This window comes from Sylvia atricapilla, chromosome 8, assembly GCF_009819655.1.
Source record: "Sylvia atricapilla isolate bSylAtr1 chromosome 8, bSylAtr1.pri, whole genome shotgun sequence".
NCBI classification, from domain to species: Eukaryota; Metazoa; Chordata; class Aves; order Passeriformes; family Sylviidae; genus Sylvia; species Sylvia atricapilla.
The window spans coordinates 16,244,972-16,265,939 of record NC_089147.1 but is presented as its reverse complement, the minus strand read 5'-3'; the positions used below and the strand labels follow the sequence as shown (position 1 = coordinate 16,265,939).

At 35.3% G+C, this 20,968-nt stretch overlaps 1 protein-coding gene across 2 annotated transcripts in view; it reads left to right on the top strand.

Moving 5' to 3' along the window:
• Positions 1-20,968, top strand: part of MYOF (myoferlin) — a 61,042-nt gene that overhangs the window by 24,270 nt on the left and 15,804 nt on the right. The window contains exons 15-33 of one of the 2 annotated variants that reach the window (XM_066323829.1): positions 56-99; positions 501-583; positions 2,761-2,799; positions 4,476-4,600; positions 5,066-5,182; positions 5,529-5,706; positions 6,528-6,652; positions 7,148-7,254; positions 9,537-9,729; positions 10,817-10,972; positions 11,961-12,092; positions 13,379-13,542; positions 15,224-15,338; positions 15,456-15,561; positions 16,101-16,243; positions 16,560-16,733; positions 17,844-17,955; positions 18,965-19,042; positions 20,706-20,887. In XM_066323829.1, the coding sequence (XP_066179926.1) occupies positions 56-99; positions 501-583; positions 2,761-2,799; positions 4,476-4,600; positions 5,066-5,182; positions 5,529-5,706; positions 6,528-6,652; positions 7,148-7,254; positions 9,537-9,729; positions 10,817-10,972; positions 11,961-12,092; positions 13,379-13,542; positions 15,224-15,338; positions 15,456-15,561; positions 16,101-16,243; positions 16,560-16,733; positions 17,844-17,955; positions 18,965-19,042; positions 20,706-20,887 (2,373 nt within the window). The remainder of the gene's footprint in view (positions 1-55; positions 100-500; positions 584-2,760; positions 2,800-4,475; positions 4,601-5,065; positions 5,183-5,528; positions 5,707-6,527; positions 6,653-7,147; positions 7,255-9,536; positions 9,730-10,816; positions 10,973-11,960; positions 12,093-13,378; positions 13,543-15,223; positions 15,339-15,455; positions 15,562-16,100; positions 16,244-16,559; positions 16,734-17,843; positions 17,956-18,964; positions 19,043-20,705; positions 20,888-20,968) is intronic. The other variant, XM_066323830.1, reaches the window with a different exon arrangement.

Genomic DNA, 20,968 nt, shown 5'->3' with positions numbered 1-20,968 from the left:
TTACAGAGGTGAAAAAGTAATGAGTTATTTTACTTTCATTGCTATTTTTTTTCAGTTCCCCTCAATGTGTGAGAAAATAAAACTTTCAATTGTTGACTGGTGAGTTAAGACTTTTAATCAAATTACTTAAGAAGCTAAATGATAATAAGCAGAGAAAAGTCTTGTTCTGTAGATGTCAGGTATTTTTTTACAGTGCATGAGAGTATTTAAGCAAGCGTTTAAGTACCTTTATGGTTTCTTTACAAGAGATCTGATTAGTGTAACATGAGATAATTTTTAATTGTGTGCAGTGAGAACTGAGCACTGTCACTGTTTAATAATAGTGTAAAAGTCAGGTGACTTATTTATGGTCTACAGCCTACTTTTGTAACTTGTCATTACTGATTTTGTTAATAATACTGAAGCATTTCAGGTCATAGAAAATGCGTGTACTAGTAGCTTGCCAGTGTGTGTGATCACCAGCATTCTATTTTAAAAAATCTTTTTTTTTCTTTTTCTAGGGATCGACTTACAAAAAATGATGTTGTTGGAACAACATATTTAAGTCTCTCAAAAATTGCTTCTTCTGGAGGAGAGATTGAAGGTAATTGCTTGAGCAGTGTGCAACACACTGTCTTCTCTAGTGTTACACAGAAGGGCAAAGATCAATGTTCTAAGAAAGTATATATTTATCTATAGTTTTTCAATTCCCTGCCAACAGCATTGTCTCTTCCTGAAATATTCAAAACAATTGCTCTTAGAAAACATTCTATGTGACTTTTAAAAGTAAAGTAGTAATATTTTATTGACTAAACCACATCATCATGGAAATAACAGTAATTGAAGATTCGATTTTCCATCATATGCATATATATATGTGTGTGTGTGTGTGTAAGTTAATGAATTAATTAGATTTGTGATTGCTTTCCCAAATTCAGAAAACAATGTGATATCACAATCTATCATGTGTAAGATATGCAAATTTACTTTTAAAACATATTTAATTTCAAGACAATCTGGAGTCAGTGCTTCAGAACCACTTCTTTGGACACTGGTAAACAAGACTTCTTTTGCTACCTTATAAGAGTAGCTATTCTATCTCTGAGAAGAGAACCTAAAAGCTGTGCAATGTTCCTGAGCAGTTAGCCTAAAAGAACTATCTAGAACCACATTTCCTGGAACTCATTTCCTGGACACAACTAGGCTGCTTTCAGATCCTGGGAGAACTTGGGTCAGTCTCTGCTCTGGTCAGTGGCTGCATCTCATCGCATGAGTGCTCATATTCCTGTTTTGTAACTCTGATTTTGATTGCACTGCTATGATTGCAGACAATTGATTGATGTGCTTCAATCAGCAGAGATGGCTGGATATGTAATTTCATACAGCTAAAACCCAAAACTGGTTAATTACTAGAAAGCAAGTTAGGCAAGATATGAGGTGCCTAACATTGTTCCCATTGGAAAATAGTTTTGTAATCAAACTCTTCTTTAAGATATTATAAGAAACACTTTTTATGCCAATATTTTGGCAAATATTGGAAAAAATCCAGTTACATTTATATTCTAGTATAATTTTGTGATTACTGATAATTTCTTTGTGATCTTTATCTATAATCACCTCTTTTTATAGCAAGATCTTTCCTACAATTGGGCTGGCTTCCAAACTATGATTCTGTGTTAACTTGCCAGAAAAATTGTTATATCTTTTTAATGAACATAGCTTGGCATATTAGTTATCCATACAGAATTGTAAAGCTCAAGGTTAAACGGGCTTAACATGTATTTATCTGACTACCTACACTAGTTTAAAAGACACTGTCTCAAAACCATTTTCACCATTGTTACAATAAGAATCTAAATTACTATTTTTTTCTGTTGTATTTATAAAATCTCTATGATATGTACTTGTCTGAGACAGACCAATTTGTCCTTAAGTTGGTGGCTATATCAGGTGTTTAAAAACAAAGTTAGTGGCTCCAATCCTATACTGACTTGAGGCAAGAATTAGATGGAACTGTATTTTTGATCACATAAAAGTTTATAAAGTAGTCCTCTTAGAAGGACTGCTGTTGAAGTAAGACTTCATGCAAACATTCTTTTTATATATCCCATGCACAGCCAGAAGCAAAAGAAGAAGGCAATGGGAAAGCCAAGACAGAGGGGTTGGGCTGTTGGGGAAAATTCAGTTCTGGAGAGATTGCTTGTACTCCCCACATGAGTGTGTATCTGGAACTGCAGCTGAGTCACAGAGCATTTGCACTTCAAACCCAGGCACTCAGTAACTGGGGAGATTCCAATGTCAGCTGAGGTGCTGGCATTGGAATAGCCATTTCTGTTATCTTCTCTTTAGTGCTGTGCCTGAAGCCTGTTCTGGCTTCTAAAGGATTGTAAAACTGAACTAGTCTTTAGTCCTCAGTAAATGTAAATGTAGGTACCCTAGGGGGCCCTGAAATGTAACTGGTTTTTTAAATGACCTTAAGATTTTTAAAGTAGTTTTAAAAATCAGTCTGTATTTTGTGTGAAGGAGGATTGAACAAAGCTGAAAAATAAGCACCAAACCAAGATATTTTGTCTGATACATGCTGTTTTTTTCACCTTTGGAATTTGTACAGAAAGAGTGATACCTTCATATATTAACCAGAGGCAAAATTCTAGCATATATGAACTTTATATTTTCTCAGGCTTTCAACTTTATTGTAAAAGGAGATTGCTTTGTGATATGAGGGTTTTTTAAAATGCTATTGTCACTCGTCATATAACTACTTCTCTTTTCATAATATAGAATTTTCATCTTCAGGAACAGGGGCTTCATCATATGAAGGTTTATATCTTCACCTGTTACTGATTTTGTGTTCCATTGCCCAAACTGAAGAGTGTTGCCTAAGATACTCTATCAGCTTAAAAATATTTTTAATAATTGTTTGTCTAAAAGATTTCACCATTGTGGTTAAAGAGTATAAAACATAACTAACTCTATAAACCAGTTTTGGCACTGGAATTGGTTTGAAAATATTTCTATTTGGCTGGTGCTTCAAGCTGTGTGTTAGAGATGAGCATGTAGTTGCTGCTATTACAGAGTGCTCAGACTAACAATGGCTTGAAATTTTTAACTTAGCTCTGAGATCACAGATATATTTGCACCTGCAGAGCCCTGCAGAAGTAAGTAGCTGCCTAAAATAATTAGTCGCTGTTTTGCTTATGCTTAGCAAGCTATATAAAAAAAAATCTGGAAAATACAATCTGATTCTGTTAACTACTTGGAGAGTGACTTTTTCCATAACTGTGTAGGTTGACATCTGGGTTTGAAAAACTTCTGGTAAATATTTAAATAGTGAGAAATAAATACAAGTGGAGTACAGCTGAAAGATAATCAACATTGATCCACATGGTACTTCATTTACTATCCTCCTTTCTTTATTAAAGTAATACTTGAGTAAAGGCTGAAATAATTTCTCAGAGTCACTTTTTATTATACTTGATCATTAGCTTTCTAAAAGTAAACAACTGAATTTTAAATTTAAAAAAATAGAAAAGAAATTATTTTTATTCCAATTTTGGGACAGTTTTTTGTTGTCTGTATGTTTTCAAATTTATATTCTGTTTAATTAATTTTTTTGCTTCAGTAAGTAGTGAACGGATTAATTTAACACATATCTGTATCTTAAACCTAGTCATACTGAGGTCTGATGTTCAGTCTTAGAATTTTTTAAAAATTGGACATTATTCCAATGGAGTTTTTTTCATTCAAATTTTGATTTGTTTCTGATTCAGAGGTAAGGATATGAAAGCATACAAACACAAAATAGAGAACTGCAAATCTTTATTTTATATTGTGTAGGTTATACATGACTTTGTGTTGACAGAATGTTACATCAAGATGTCACATTCACTTTTACAATCCACTTGTGTCACTCAGTAGTGGCATAGTCACACAAGGCATGATCCTTTACTGTCACTGTCTTAGCTCAGCCTTCTTTTCCTGTGAGAAATAAGGGCATCCCTCTCTGTGCTGCAGATCACTGCAAGCAATTTCAGTTGCAAAGCTGACCTGTTTCTCATCTCTTTTTCTTGCTAGAGAGCGCATCTTTTCTGTGGCTGTTTAGTTTGATCATTGGCCTGTGCATTTAAGTGATTGCAAATTTTTTTTACTGAGTTTCACCCTTTTTCTAGAAAACATGTTTTCTATTAGCATAAAAGCATATTACCATTGCACATGAATTTGGAATGGGACCTAAATTCTTCTTATTCGGTGGGATTTTTGCTGCATGAAATAGTATTAAGTGTAAGTGTTTTACAGTGAAGAAAGAAGTTAGGAACAAGTACAGTCAATGGTATAATTACTCTAAATTCATATGGTATATCCAGAGAATAAAGTGTTCTTATATTACTAATACCTAACTAATATCTAACATCTTTTAATGGATTTGATAGTAATGTTGTTTCTTTCTGGCTCAATATGGTAATTAACAAAGATTTAATGATAATGTCTTCTGTTAGCAAACTCTGGAGAAACTGAAGTTGGCTTTTTGCCAACATTTGGGCCTTGTTACCTAAACTTTTATGGAAGTCCGAGAGAATACACTGGATTCCCAGACCCTTATGATGAATTAAACTTTGGAAAGGTAAGTTTCTTTATTAATTGTTTTTCATAAAAGAATGAACCCAATTATTTTTAATGAATTAATTAATTCACGTTAATGTGGGGGTTTTTCACATTGCACACCTCTTGCTCTTTATTTTTGAATGTTTTATGTTTAAGATTGATAAGGAAGTATGATAATATTTTCCATTCCTATCTGTTTTTTTGTTTTAAGGGTATTTTTGAAGGGGCAGCAATGATTTTGCTGATTTTCACTAACTGCACCTTTGCAAGAATTCATATTTCTTTTTTCCTTCTTTGCAAAACTGTTTTTCACTTCTAGCATTAAGCCAACTGCCTTATTTCACATGTTCCCATATGTACTTCAATGCCTCTGCAGTAATTTTGAGAACACTTCAGTGAAGCCAGGATAATGTACAGATAAAAAAATATACACTTCTTTAGAGCAAATATGTAAACTTTTATTTGATATGTGTTTATGTTACAGGGAGAAGGAGTTGCTTATAGAGGGAGAATTCTGATTGAACTATCTACATTATCTGAAAGCAAGCCTGTTAAAAAAAAATTAGAAATGATTCCTAGTGATGACTTACTGGTTGTTGAGGTAAATCCTTGTTTTGTTGTGGAGATGTGCCTTGTCTGGTTGTTTTTAGAGAGTGATCTCTCACTAAAATCAATACAATAGAGCTCAATCTCCAGGTCAAGAGGGATGGTTACTGGTGGCTGAGGAGCAGAGGCTACAAAAACGTTGTGCCCTTGGAGCAAGAAGAGTTAATCTGAAACATTTTATAATATCAAATACACTAATTTATTATACACATTATATTTTTTGGTTTCTTCTCAGAAAATAGTAAAAATATTAAAGTTGCTATTTCCATTCAGATACTGCTATTGCTCTCTGTAATTGTGGGTCCTGTTTTGAAATGCAACTGAGAAGGTTGTTTTGTTAGAAATACCAGCGCAGACGGAAGTTCTGCCTGGCTGCTGTGTTCCATTCTGCCACCATGCTGCAAGACACGGGGGAGCCCATCCAGTTCGAGGTGAGCATTGGCAACTACGGCAACAAGTTTGACAGCACCTGTAAACCCCTGGCATCAACCACCCAGTACAGCCGCGCTGTTTTCGATGGTAAGGATGCCTGGTGGGGGGGAAAATGCTCTAGAGTTGTCTTTTGGAAGGGCTGTTCATAGCTTTGGGCTATCAGCCCAAACTGCACTGAGCACTTCCTGGAAATGTGACAGAAAAGAGTGTGTGGCTCTTCACAGCTTTTGAGATGAAGTGGCATTTATGGAATATGTGCTGCTGAGGTTATCAATGAAATTTTGACAGAATTCAGTGAAATCTTTTGACTGTGAACTAGATATGCACAAACTTTGCAAGGAAAAGAAATCACGTTTATTTAGTGGTATTTAGAATTAAGTAGGGAAAACACACTTTGAATATTCTGATTTAGAATAAAATAATAACTTGTTTTTAAACCACGTATCTCTCAGCCTAGAAAAAATGAATTACCTAGATCACAGGAAAATACATTTTGGCTATATTTTGTTTTAATTAACTGCAAAGAGTAGTTCTTTCTTTTCTCCTGTGTATTAAATGAAGTAATGAGCGGAATAATCAGACTTACTTTAGAAAATGATAATGGGAATTTTTTTTTTCAAATAAAAAGTTATATTAATGTGTCATCTACATCATTATGTTATGGAAAAGAACATGTTAACAGCTAATTTATTTTTTAAAATCTGTTGGATTTTGAAACAATTCAAAGTGAATGTTTACCATTCAACAGATGCTATAGTGGCTTGAAAATACAAATCCTTTTGTGAATTTGGAGTAGTTTGTATGCTCTTAATGATATGTAGTACATAAATTATATGAATGTAGCAACAGTGTACAGTATGTATTCCTGCCATGAATTCTAAATCTTACATACAAATGTTTCACACCAGGTAATTATTATTACTACTTGCCATGGGCAAACACAAAGCCAGTTGTAACGCTGACTTCTTTTTGGGAAGACATAAGTCACAGATTAGACCCTGTGAATGTAATCCTAAACATGGCTGAAAGACTGGTAAGACATTTAAAATCTATCTTTTCCTGATAGTCTTTTCATTTTTGCTTTTTTTTCATTCAGAAGTATAATCAAAAAGTGACATTTTGAGTAAACTGTGGAAATTTTGTGATACTTTCTCTCCTTTTTTCTTAGTCAAAATTAGAAGTTGCTTGGTGTGACAAGTGGCACTGTTAATCATGGGCCTGTATTTTAGCAAGGCTCAATAGACTCCTGGTTGATTCCACAGGGAATTCCCATGGGAAGGAAGAGTTCTCATTGTTGGTTAGGAGCATTGTTGGTTACACCTGTGGGACTGTTATTTGCATGTTTTGTTTAATACAGTGGGGGCTAACACCAGAATAGTCCTGTTAAATACAAATTAGGTTTAAACGTGAGTCTTCTTTTGGTTTGGCCTTTACACAGACAAATATGATCAAAATCTTGAAATTTGTACTGACCATAAATCACAATGGAAATTTTTAAGTGCAAATTCTTTTCTTTTAAATTTCTCAGCAATCCAACTTAGCCTCATTAAAATCAGGAATGCAGGCTAAAGTGTCTGAAAACCGATTAGCTGAGATGTGGTTGAAGCTGATTGATGAACTTACAGAAGATATAAGGTAAAAGAAGTTTTTTATCTCTTACGTTATCATTCCAGGCCTGCTCAGAATCTTTGTTATTGCCTCTGCTAAGTCAGAAAACAAAGTCTGAAGACTATAAAACTGACTAATCCCATGAATTGACCTAAGAACTGAAATTCCAAAAGTGTCTGAAAGTAGTAAAACATAATGGATATTGCCAAATAATCCATCTAGTTGTGTAATTCTCCATTATCTCAGGGTAGTTCTATTACTGACAGTGATAAGAAAGAACAGTATCTCTTGAAAAAAAGCTGAGGGAGGACTGTTCTGAAAATGGATATTAGGTCTCTCTGCTGCCTTCCTTCCATCCACCCTTCCTTGGAATTCCTCATGTACCCTTGGTTTACCTGTGTTTCAATGTTGTTTCTGAAACTGAAGAGGGAAGAAAGTCTAGTACTTTACTGGCAAGCTCAAAATAAAAAAGTCAAAAGGTATGGGGGGGATTATGGGCCATAAAGATTGTATTTTTGAATAAGCCTCTAGTCAATATGTCTGTATGGATTGGGGTGTTTGGAGAAGGCAGCAGGAGTCAGCATTTAAAGTTTTGAAAGAGAATGAATTCTAAATAGAGAGGAAGGAATTGTATGAGAAAGATACATTTTAAAAGATGAATTAAGATGGGAAGAGTAAACAAGTGGGTGAAAAGGAAGGGGGGAAATGATAGAATAGTGATTATCCATAAGAGGAAATAAAAAAGAACATAAAATGAGAGAACAAATTCATCAAGTTGTACAGCCAATATAAAAATAATTAGAGGAAAAACAAACAGTGGAGATCAGTATATGCTAGCAAAGAATTATATGATAGAAAGCTTACACAAAAATATAAACCAATAACTTCATAGAATGCTGTGATCTGAAAGAAAGCAGAAAGGAAGGACTGATGAACTCTGAGAAATTAAAATGTGAAGGGAAAGCTATTTTCACACAGTTTGAAAATAGTTTGAGATGAGCCATCTAGTTAGTGTGGAAACTTCAGGTCAGTTCCTCATCCTGACGCATATTTGCACTGTTACTAATTCAGACCATTACTTTGTAAAATATCACTCAACAATTACAGAACAATAGCACTTAGATATAGCCACCAAATGAACTTCATGTTGCTCATGGGATACAATGCTCTTTTTGTGTTTTTTTCCAGCAAACTCAGAAAACCTCTGTCAAAGACATAGTTGCCTGTGTTGAATTCATAGAAGTTTTTTTCCATGCTGTGCTAATGTTTAAATGAGTTAGGAGTTTGAGAGAGTTTTCAGTGCACTATTTAAACCTAAAATGATGTGACTTTCTGAAGGTTCTGATCTGGTACATTTGATTCATGTCTAAGTGGCTCCCAGGGCAGACAACCCTTGCATTTAGAACTAACTGTAGTGGAAGGCACAAGAGTCAGTATCAAGGTTTTACAGAATCAAAACCCTTAGAGGTTCATAGCATGTCATTAAATGTAGGTCAAAGAAGATTTGGTCTTTTCAAGCTAGGCAATTTCCAAATGTCTTTGGAAATTTTTTAACTTTTTGTAAAACATCATATTAAAGACATTTTAATGAGCTCTGCTGGAGGGATACAGTCATTGGTCTTTAAAAAGCTGCTTTTTTCCTCAAACCCCCTCCCATTCTTTTGACGGCACTGTCAGGCACGTAGTGTAATTTTTTTGGAGTTGTTCTGTGCAGAGGCAGGGCTCAATGATCCTTGAGAGTCCCTTCTAACTCAGGATTCCATGATTTCTCAGTTCCATTGAATAGTTACTCTGCCCTCTGCTGACTCAGAAGTTCTGTGTCACAGATTTCTTACGGAGTTCTTTGATGTTTTCCTGCCAGAGAGTTAGGTAAATCTAGTCATAGCCACAAGCCATGTTTAGTGGTTGGGAATATACAGTTTCCAGTGAAGGAAAGGAACCGAATCTTGGTCTGAAGGCCCTGGTTTCAGTTTTGACATGTACATTTTGAGATGATAATTTTTTACTGTGAATATATAGAGAAATGGATTTTCCTTGGTTTCATTGGCAGCAATTACATTAAAGCAAATACTTCAAGGTTTTTTACCTTGGTGCTTGTTATATAAGTACAGCCTTTCCCTTGCTTAGTATAAATACCTTGTGAGGTGAAAAGCTCTGCAGAAACAGCTGCAATAGCACTGTTGCAGTGGTTTTCAGTCACAGGAATTGATGGCACTCAATCTGTTGTCGCTGTTTGCATGTCTGCATTTAGAGTACAGCTAAGTAAAATCCACTTAGGTTATTAACCATAACAAATATTCTCTTTTCAGTAAACCATTTCCCCTCATAGAAGGCAAATCTAATATTACAGTCCTTGACACTCAGATAGAAAAAATGCGCCTCAAGTCTCTCAAACAGATTGGAGAAGCAGCAGCAAGGATGAGAAGTGAAGCTACTGATGTGAAAGCCACTCTGACAGAAATTGAGGATTGGTTGGATAGATTACTGCAACTGAGTGAAGAGGTTAGTGCTTCACAATACTGGTGATTGGTTTAGCAATACCTGTCTTGGACAAATGGTGTAAAGTTCACTGCTGATCAAGCAATATCCACTCTCCGTAGAATAGTAATTTTAGATTCTTTGAAAGTAAACATATTCTCCTCTGTAACTGCAATTTACTTGAACGAAAACTCTTGTGTTAGCTGTTCTCACTGAGAATGTGTGCTGGGTGATGATCACTCTGCGATTGGTAGAATAGACCTTGCTCTGTTTAAGTGACTGTTCTGTCTTTTCCTTGCTTCCAGAGTTGCAAGTCACTTTTCTGGTTCAGGGACTTCAGAGTATATATTGGATTTCCACAGATTGTTAGCCATAGTGATCAACTTCTAACAGAGTAAAATCTGTTTCTGTGGATTTATTTTTAATTTTCAGCAATGTTTTCTGTTTTCATCTTGGCTATCTTGTAACTGGTTTTCACAACATTTTAGAATTGGTTTTATTTTAATTTTATTTTTATTTTAAATTTGTTGCTTCTACTGTAGAGCTACTGATTAAAAAAAAAAAAAGGAAAAAAAAAAGAAAAAAAAGAAAAAAAAAGAGCAATTAATTGCCAGACTTGCAGCTAGCTCACAAAGGTGGGCACAGAACTCACAGAACTCCAGAAAGGTTATAGGTGGTTTCTGTCTTCTTCTAAAACTCTTAAAATGACATACCCTTTATGTGGAAGCATCACAAGCACTTCAGTATGTAGCAGGTCAGTTCGAAGCATCAGCATATTACATCCAGTCACTATCTTCACATAAGGGAATCAAGATGCAAAATGTGTCAAGAAAAATTTATAATATATGTAAGGATTGGTTTTCAAAGACAACTTATTTTACTTTCCAAAAATCTCAATGGTATTTTTTATGATTCTTTCAGAACTATATATTGGTTTACTTGCAAAACAAAACAATTCCCTCTATTTATCCTAAGTTTGTTGTGATTCATGATTCTCATTGATAAATCCTTTGACATAAATCCTTATTTTTCTCTTTTCTAAGATCTAGATTCGTTTATTGTTCTATTAATTACTCTTCTTAACTCTCCTTTCCCCACAAATAATCCTCAGCCACAAAACAGCATGCCTGATGTAATCATATGGATGATCCGAGGGGAGAAAAGGCTGGCCTATGCTCGTGTTCCTGCACACCAAGTGCTGTACTCCACAGCAGGCCCTGAATCATCTGGTAAATATTGTGGAAAGACCCAAACAATCTTCTTAAAGGTACTACTTTTTTCTCCTTAAGAAATAATTAACTCCCTAAATTGAGATGCCATCTGACATGAGTGTGAAACATGCAAACAACGAACAATGAGGTGTCAAACTCAGGAGAGATTAGAATCCAGCTGCCTATAGCTTCTTCAAAATATCAGAAAATTTTTAAGTTTATCATAAGCCAGTTAGAACCAGTATTGGTTGCTCTGATTAGAACCTATCTCTAAGACTTTTCTAAAAGAGCTCAAAAGTGTGATAGAACTTTTAAAATGTTACTGGAGTTAGGATTTGGGGATTGGACATAAATGGAAACTTTCAGAGGGAATAATAACTGTAAGTCAGAGAAGTTCCAAAAACCTATTAAAAGTTTTGGATGGTTTTCTGTATGCAATAGAGCATGTCTACACCAGAAGTTGTCTCTGAATTGAGTCTTATTCTTGAATGGGAATGCCTTTCTCCATCTAAGTTGACATTGTATTCAATTGAGTAAACTTAACCAGAAAAAAAGCAATCTGACAGTAAAACAATAGCACGTACAGAGTTTGTCATTTTACTAGTAGTTATTTTTATGAATTCCTCAAGGCAGACAAGCCTGTATCTTCATGGTTTTATTCAAACCCCTATTGATTCTGCTTTTATTGAACCATCCCTGCTAACCTCTGCATTTCCAGTCTCCCAACAAGAAACTCAACTTTGAAGGTTTAAGTTATTGTCAAAACTAAAAACTCATTGCTGAATGAAACTTGGGAGAGAATATGCAGGAACAGGGATGATACTACTGTTAATGTGTTCGCTTTTTACATGCCCTAGGCAGGTATCATTTAAAGAATGTTTTCCTCCTGAGCTACTTATTACTTGCTTTTGAGAAAAGCAGTACAGGAAGACATAGACAAATAAATATGTATTGTTACTCATATCTCTGTTATTATCTATCTTTTAATGAAGGCTATGATACATGCATAACATAACAAAGAAAACATTTTTGTTTGTGTGCCAGTACCCACAGGACAAGATGAAAGATGTCAAAATGCCTGCAGAGTTGCGAATAAACATTTGGCTGGGGCTCAGTGCAGTTGAAAAGAAGTTTAATAGCTTTGCAGAGGGAACATTCAGTGTTTTTGCAGAAATGGTATGTCCATCATTGCTTTCTTACTTTAAACTTGGATGTGAGTGTTGGGAATTTGATGCAGTTGGAGCTCTTTTGAATTTCTTTGCGTGCTGGACAGAAAGAGAGTGTTTATTGTAAGGAAACAAGAAGAACCCATTCAAGGCAATTAATGATCCAGTCCATTGTGCCTACCAGATGAACTTCAACAGACCAGATTCTGAACTGGTTAGTCAGGTACAAATCTGGTTAACTCCAGTGATTTCAAATACATTTATTTTAGATTTTTATCAGTGTAATTAAGATTGAGATCCAAACTATTATGTTTTGGCCTGTGAATAATCCTTTTTTTTTTTTTTTAATTCTTTCTTCACTTCTACAATTATACTTGAATACATGTGGTTTTGCTTAATAATGGTTCTTTTGTAGCAGCGGAAAATTTACTGTTGCTGACAAAATGCTATCATACAATAACATTTCAATGAGAAGAGTTAGCAAATCCAGAATACAAATGCTTGAAATAGTCACACAGCATATAATAGAGGTTTTGGTTGGTAATAGTAAGTAGCAGGTGTTTTATATGCCACATCACTTAATGGTGCATATAATCCAGTATCAGTAAAATAGCTAATAAAAATACATTTTTACTGTGATGTCACTGTTGCACCTGTGCTTAAATATTTAGTACTGGTGTACTAAGCCACTTAGAGCAATGGGTGTTCAAAGCCATTATTTAAGTATACAGTTTAAGAGACTATTGAATGTCTCATTTGTTGGTCTTCAACAATCCAACAATTTTACAGGAATATCAAGACCATGCTTAACAACAAATAATCCCAGGAGGGGAAATAGACTGGACTGACATCAGAATAATGCCCCTGGTAGCTACTATGATTACATTTTAATTCAGTTCTACATGTTACAAAAGAAAATATTTTAAATAGGAGGAGATTTGAGATGGAAAAGAATGACAGAATCATGCATTTAGAGAACAGAAGGAACTTCTTTGAATAATGTAACAGAATTTTATTTAACAGAGCTTTAATTTTGAGAAAATTTTACTTTAGTTTTAGGGAGACATTACAGTAAGAAGATCGTTTACCAGGCAGCACAGAAGAAAATGAAAAAAAAAAAAAAAAAGATTATGACATTGCAGAGTAATGTGGAAAGCAAGTACTTAATTTCAGAGGAAGTAAATTTATAGTAAAGTGTATCAGTTATAATCATTACATAAATAAATACTTCTTTCCTCCTAAAAGATGTTTATTATTCCTAAATAATAATTGGATTTTTGCTTTCCTCTCACACAGTATGAAAATCAGGCTCTCCTTTTTGGAAAGTGGGGTACCTCAGGACTTGTTGGTCGCCACAAGTTTTCCGATGTCACAGGAAAAATCAAACTGAAAAGAGAGTACTTTCTACCCCCAAAGGGCTGGGACTGGGAAGGAGAATGGATGGTTGATCCTGAAAGAAGGTCAGATTTTTTTTAATTTTATGCAAGTAGGAATAAAGACATTTGTGGTGTTGAGTAAAAGCTCCTCTCTGATTCCTTGGTTGAGAAAGGGATTTTGAGCTGCATGTTCCAGGGCAGCAAAAATCCACTAGTAGTCAAAGCTAGTTAATAGTGCTAAAATTAACATCACCTTTTTTTAAAAGTAAAACAAAACAAGCAACAGAAAGAAAACATCAATTTCTAGGAACTAACTTAGAGTTTTGCAGTCCCCAGGTTATGATGGCTATATTGCTTTTATTCTCTGGATCTCAGTCCTTCATTTTTTAAAAAGGGATAATAATAATATTTCATGCCTAGGAGGCTACTATGAGGCTTACACGTGTCTGTGTGAGATTCACAGATCCTGCTGTGATGGTTTCAGAGAAGACCCTTGGAGTAGTGGATCTTCCCTGGATAAAAAGTTAACCCTGGCATCCAGTATAAATCTGCAGTTCATGCTGTAGCAACACCATTTGCAGGGGCATTCACGAACACTGGATGGTATTTTGTGTTTATTTCCTTGAATGTTGAAAAGTTCCATTGCCATCACCAAACAACTGACCGAGATTATTTCTCAAACTGACTCAAGACAGGCATTCTTTTCAGTGGAAGGTTGTGGTACCATGTGGCAGCTCCACCCCTGGCAGACCAAATTAATGAAGTGTCAGTCCTTCCTCAGCTCTAACAGGTTCAGCCTTGCTGGGCCACAGGTTATCAGCTCTGGAGTTGTGCCAGTCCAACTGTGTTGCCACACTTCAAACCAGACTGGGAACATTATTTGTTTCATAAACAAAAACCAGCATGAGAAAGAGACTATTTTCTTTCTTCCTAAAAGAAAATATTTAGCCCACTTTAAATTCTTGTGTTCTGATGGTGAAAAAGATACAGAACTGTTGCTATAGGAAAACTGTGTGGGAAAATATGTTCTATTATTTGATCCATTTTAAAATTTTATCATTATAGGTATGAATGGATGGGTTTTTTTATTTTAAATCAATAGTTTTGTGAATAAGATGACATAAAGAAATTGCATCAAATCCTGTTGAAATGCATATTTTTGCGATGCAGCTGTTTCCACTGCATGGAAGATGATCTGTGCAGGGATCACTGCAGGGAGATGATATGTGGCTCCATTTGGCCAGTAAATGGCAGTGTGGGACACACTTTGCTGCCTTCTGAACCACAGTGAACCACCAAAGGATAGCAAAGGGCTTTTATCTGATTTGATGTTCTCCTATTTCTTTCACTTGCAACTTGGAAAAATATTAGCCAACTGATTGCTTGCCCTGTCAATAGCATAAATGGAAACAAAATTAAGTATATTGCCAAATTTTAGTGTATATATAGATGCATGTGCTTTAGAGATGCATATGATTCATACACAGTTAAATTGATTATGTTTTTTCTTTCTCCGAGAGGATGTATTGAAAGCAGATCCTGAATAAAACAGCAGTTAAACATACTCATATTTATGAGTAATGTTCCTCCTATTGCTTACTATTACTGGAATTTCTTCAGTGGTTTTTTTTGAAGTTTCCTTTGTATAGCTGGACAATCCAGAATACCCCATGGGTGCACATTCTGTACTATGCTTCTGTATGTTTTCTGTAGTGAACTAAAATGAGTTTTATTTATTATTGTTGGTTCTTTTTTGGATGTGCAGTCTGTTGACTGAAGCTGATGCTGGTCATACTGAGTTTACTGATGAAGTATATGAAAATGAGAGTCGCTATCCTGGAGGGGAATGGAAAGCATCTGAGGAGAGTTTCACAGATGTGGTGAGAGTTAAATTCTTCTCTGGATAAGTAAAGTTTTAAGGGAAGGAGTACTATGTTTTGCTACACAGTGTATTTACTACTAATGCAGAAAACTGTTATATTTCCCTTACATAAAAGAATGGAGAAAAAGCTCCACCCCCACGTGAATTCACATGTCCTTTTGGATGGGTGTGGGAAGATGATGCTTGGAAATCCGATTTAAATCGAGCAGTGGATGAACACGGTAAGATTTACTGTTGATCTGCTGAGATTAGGACATTCTGCTGTAGTTCATAAAGAAGCAAGACACATGTCAAAACTGTAGCAATACTCTAGACCTGATATTGGCTGCCCTACGGAAAAACACTGAGGAAATATTTGGATAAAATTGCTTAAGGAATCAGATAACATAACATTGAGAAAGTGTTCACTTTGTACATTACTTTAAATGACAAGCTGATGGAGTCACAAGAGTGCACAGAACATTTGACTCTTATTTAAAATTAAGCTTTAGATTTTCCTGCAGTATAGTTAGTGTGAAAATGTGATATCAACATCTGAGAAAACAAAACTGCAAAGAAAAGAACTTGAAATTTATTGTATGTGTTTTAATGTTGAGATTGTTATTATTACGTGTATTACAACACAGCATCATTATAAAATGTCATCAGTGTCCCCAGTGTACCTACCTCTGTAGGTACAGTCACTCTATTCCCCATGCTTTTCTTCTTTATATCTCACTTGTATTTCCGAAAATATACCAACTCATCAATTCTGTTTTAGGGTGGGAATATGGAATTACTATTCCTCCAGACACTAAACCCAAGTCATGGGTTGCTGCAGAGAAAATGTACCACACACATCGACGACGAAGACTGGTGCGGAAACGTAGGAGGGAACTGTCTGAAGGAGCGACAGCAGGAAGGGTAAGAAAGGAGAGATCCAATCAGGGATCTCTTTCATATTTCATATACTTGTAACAATTTGAGGGTTTTGGTTTGTTTCTTTTTTACATCTGCATGAGATTACTCATTACCTGACTGAAGAAAAAATGTAATAGCAACCAAAAAAAATCTGGAACAACCTTTTATATTTTCATTATATTCCCTTTCTTTATCTTTCTGTAGATTGATGTTTCTAGCTTTGCTTTATAAAGAGGTTTTTAGGCTTTCCAGAGGAAATGCTGCATTTTTTCACTACAGTTACACAACACGATTGATAACATGAATTTATGTCTTCAAGGGAAGGTCATCATATGAAGATCAAGAAGGATGGGAATATGCTTCCTTGATTGGCTGGAAATTTCACTGGGAACAACGCAGTTCTGATACTTTTCGCCGAAGACGATGGAGACGAAAAATGGCTCCCTCAGAGACACATGGTGCTGCGGCTATCTTTAAACTTGAAGGTGCTTTGGTAAGGGACAGTATCAAAAACAGCTTTCAAAGGCTAACCTGTTAATTTGCAGTAAATAACAAATATATCAGCCATTTTAGCCCCTGAATTGTTAAACTAGTGTGTAACTGAGATGTTAATACAGTGTATATTGTTTAAGTTTTAGTTGGAAAGGGATCATTAAAGTTGGGGTAGAGATTCTTGTATTATTACTAATTTTGTATATTTTTATTACATATACAGTATTATATATCACATTATATATAATGTATGTTTCATAGCCTCCTATAAGTTAAGTGAAAAGATAGCTTTTCATGCTTATAATTTAGATATTTTAATATCAGCACAAAAGCAACAGGCTTGGAAAAAGTTGCCCCTGATGAATATTTGCTTGTATAAACAACCAAACACAAGAAAAGATAGCAAGAAAAAACCCCACAAGAACAGAAAATGAAGTGTTGAAGACACCAGAATTTCATATGACAGAGATGGATGAGCAGAATGCAGTTATTCCTCAAGTTTTGAGGTTAACACAGCTTGACAAATAACCTCTATTTACCAAAATACAAGCTATAGCAAATAATGTGAGAAGGTTCCTTTGCTTTTATAAAATATATAATAATTCTGAGTCTAAAGCATTAACAAAACTTCGCACTTTTTTCTTGGTTTGTTTCTCTGTTTTGCATCAAATGTTGACCAAGGATCCACTGATAGCATTTTCTTTCTCCAGTTAATTTGGTTGCTCCAAGTTTAATAATTCCTATTTTAGTTTCACTTTAATGCTGTAGTTCCTGGGGTAGTGCTAGGAAAAAGCCTTAGAGCACAGTGCAGAAGACCCGTGACCTTTCCTCCACTATGAGCTGGTAGGTAGCTAGTACATCTCTGGAAAGAAGACATTCTGGAGTAAGATGAAATGACTACATAGGATTTCTGCAGAGCTTTAATTGGCAACAGGAAATGACCTCTGGACATGAGTAAACATCTCGTAAAGTGCATTTCCTCACACAAGTAAATTTCTCTTTGTGCTGGAAGAGAGATGGAAACCCATAAATTCTCCCACATAATCCATTTCTATCAAGTTCCTTCTATGTATGTAAATACTCAATAATTTTTCTCTGTATGTAATTTCAGGGAGCAGACAACAGTGTCGATGAGGGAGAAGGGAAGAGTTCAGACAAAACCAAGGAGTCAGCTACGACGGTGTTTGGTGCCAATACACCAATGGTTTCCTGCTATTTTGACAGTAGGTTTTTTAACAGTTCCTTTCTCAAAAATGTTCTCTGTTTCCATCTAGCTTAACGTGCCTTCTGTAGTAATTACTGTCAGATCCTTGATTGGACACTATTTAGATTATTAAAGAAAAATTACAGTTAGTCATTTCAGTACGTCAGTCCACTGTCACACAGATATTTTTAAAACGTGTATGGGACAGGAATTTTAATGCTAAATTTAACTGGTTTCTGTTGGTTCAGGTCACTTAACCAGCTCAGTGCAATGCCTGGCCCAGAGGAAGCAGTACCATGTAGTTGAGTTGGCAAAGTGAACAAAACTGTAACTTTGCCAATCTGGATGGGTTTTAATTTCTTTGTAATCACTAATATGAATCACAAAAGCGGGGATGTTGAGATGGGAGCCACCAGTGCTAGTTAACAGGAATAGAGGCCAATCCTGGGACTTAATATCGTTTTTGAGGAGCTCTGACTGAACAGTTGTCTTTATTTGAACTCTGCAGAACTTGATCAACCTACTGAGAATAGATGTCTACATCTTAAATATTTCAGAACCTCAGGAACATTGTTGAAGTTTCTTTTTAATAATGGCCATAGCTGGGGGAAAATGGCACTTTTTCTTGCCAAAAGTCAGAGGTTTCAGCCCAATGAGGCTGCATGGAGGCTCAGATTTTTTCAAGGGCTGAAAGGGAATGCCCAAAGGAGTGCCCAGTTCTTGATTCTCTTTGGATGAGCTAGATTATCACACTGTTTCAAACAGAAATTCTTGAATAGAAGAATAGATGATCATGTGGTGAAAAAAGCCCAAATAGCATTAGTGATTTTTTTTTTTTTAATTTCTGCTTTGTGTTGGAGCAAGTATTCTCGGGTGCTAGTTCATTGGTATTAATACACTCATCAGCAAAAATGTTACTACAGTGCTTGTGTTAAAATGTGTAAGGCATTTTTATAAACTCAAAATACCTTCATCACAGAAAAGAAACTGTATAATGCAGCTGAACTGGTTTTATTTATTTGATACAGGAGTATATACTTACCACCTTCGTTGTTACATCTACCAGGCAAGAAACCTCATGGCTTTAGACAAAGACAGTTTTTCAGGTATGGAAAAATCCTTCCAAAGGTGCAGAAAACCCACTTTTGTCATGAACTTGTACCTTGATTTATTTGGATGTAGAATATCTTAATTCTTTAAGACCTGTGTGTAGGTCCCAGCTACTGAAACTGTGCCATAAAGAAAGTCTCAGCTTTATTACGTATGATCCGAATTTGGTTACTATTGGCCCAGAGACTGCTACAAACAAAGTGCTCTGTATGTCCTGTACCAGCTGCTGCCTGTGAATTCTCAGAGGGGGAATTAGATTTCAGATGAGGTCTGAATTTCCCATGACCAGGCCCTTCCTTTTGCTTTGGATTCTCCTTCTAACTAAAGCCTACATGCAGTTTTGTCCTGCAGGAAGCTTGCTCAAAAGTAAGGATGAAGAAAGCTGGGTGGTTTCTTCATTAATTATGTCACCAACTGCCTCTCAGTGTTCAGTGTTTTATATTAATTCATTATGGAAATAAACTTGCAGAAGTTGTGTCCATCTGGCATCTTTGTAGTCAGGCTAATACCCAGTTTTCAAGTTTTCCTAATTCAAATCAAAATTTCACTGGAAAGTCAGAGCAAATTGAATTTAGATTGTGGAAGAATATGACTTCACACTTCCTTTAAGGAAGTTTAGTAAAAGACAAAACTGAAATGAATTTTCTTTCCCTCTTACCCTCCATTTGCACCCTTCTTTTTCTCTCTGTAATTGAGCAAGCGTAACGCCTCTGTTACAGAAGACATAAGCTTTACAAATTTTAGTGATATTTTCTAAAATGAGGAGGATTTTTTAGGGTTCTCTGTGTGAATTTGGTCTTATTTCAATACGCAGCACTTAAAAGTAATGCAAAGGAACAACTAAAAAATGTCTCAAAACTGCATATGGATAATTCAGGACAGGCACCTCAGATGCAGTCATACGTAAACTAGCTCATCTACATTTTATTTTCCTCTAAAATTAGTTTGAAGAATTAGCCAAGCTTTGTAAAACTCTGATCATGTACCTTGTCAACTGACCTAAAGATAACCTTTAAAATTGCCTTTAGTCCTTAGTAATTGCAATTTGTACAGGAAACATTAATGACCATCCTCAGATACCTTCTTCAGAGCTCTTGATGATTTAAAGGCTTGCCAAATACTGGCCCTAGACCACTTCAATCATTCAGCTGTTTCACAAGAGGTTGCTATAAATAAGCAAGTTTGAAACCTAACCATGGTCTGAGCAATATAGCCTGGGAGAATTTGTTGTTTGGCAACTAGTCAGAACTTGAGTTCTTTTTTTCTATTATTTATGAGGCTGTACAGTTCTGTATCAATGGAGACAACAAAAATAGTTTCTATGGACAAGATTTAAAACAAGATTAGTATAAACAGTGTTTCATTTTAGTTTTTTGTTTCTCTTTCTGCTTTGCAATGTATTTTACTATTTTCATTTATTAATCTGTTAATCAAGCTTTGTATAAAGGAAGTGATTTAGTAATCAAATGGAAATTGCTCTATTAAATGTAAATTATGTATATGGGTTTATTTTTGTTATACATAGAATGGCTTATAGAACTGGTAACAACAGTAAAAAAATAACGTATTATATTTGATGAAAGATTTGCTTGTGTGCCTTATGGCTTGATGTGGTTTTGTCTGTAACTCCATGCTTTCAATCTTTGTATGATATTTCAGATCCGTATGCTCATGTTTCTTTCCTCCATCAAAGTAAAACCACTGAGATCATTCACTCAACTCTAAATCCTACATGGGACCAAACTCTCATATTTAATGAAATTGAGATCTATGGGGACCCACAGTCAATAGCCCAAAACCCGCCTAATGTTGTTATTGAACTTTTTGACAGTGACCAAGTGGTAGGTAAAATCTTCTTACCCTGATTGTTTTTTACTTATTTATATTTGTTGACAGTACATTAATGGTTATTTTTGCAATTT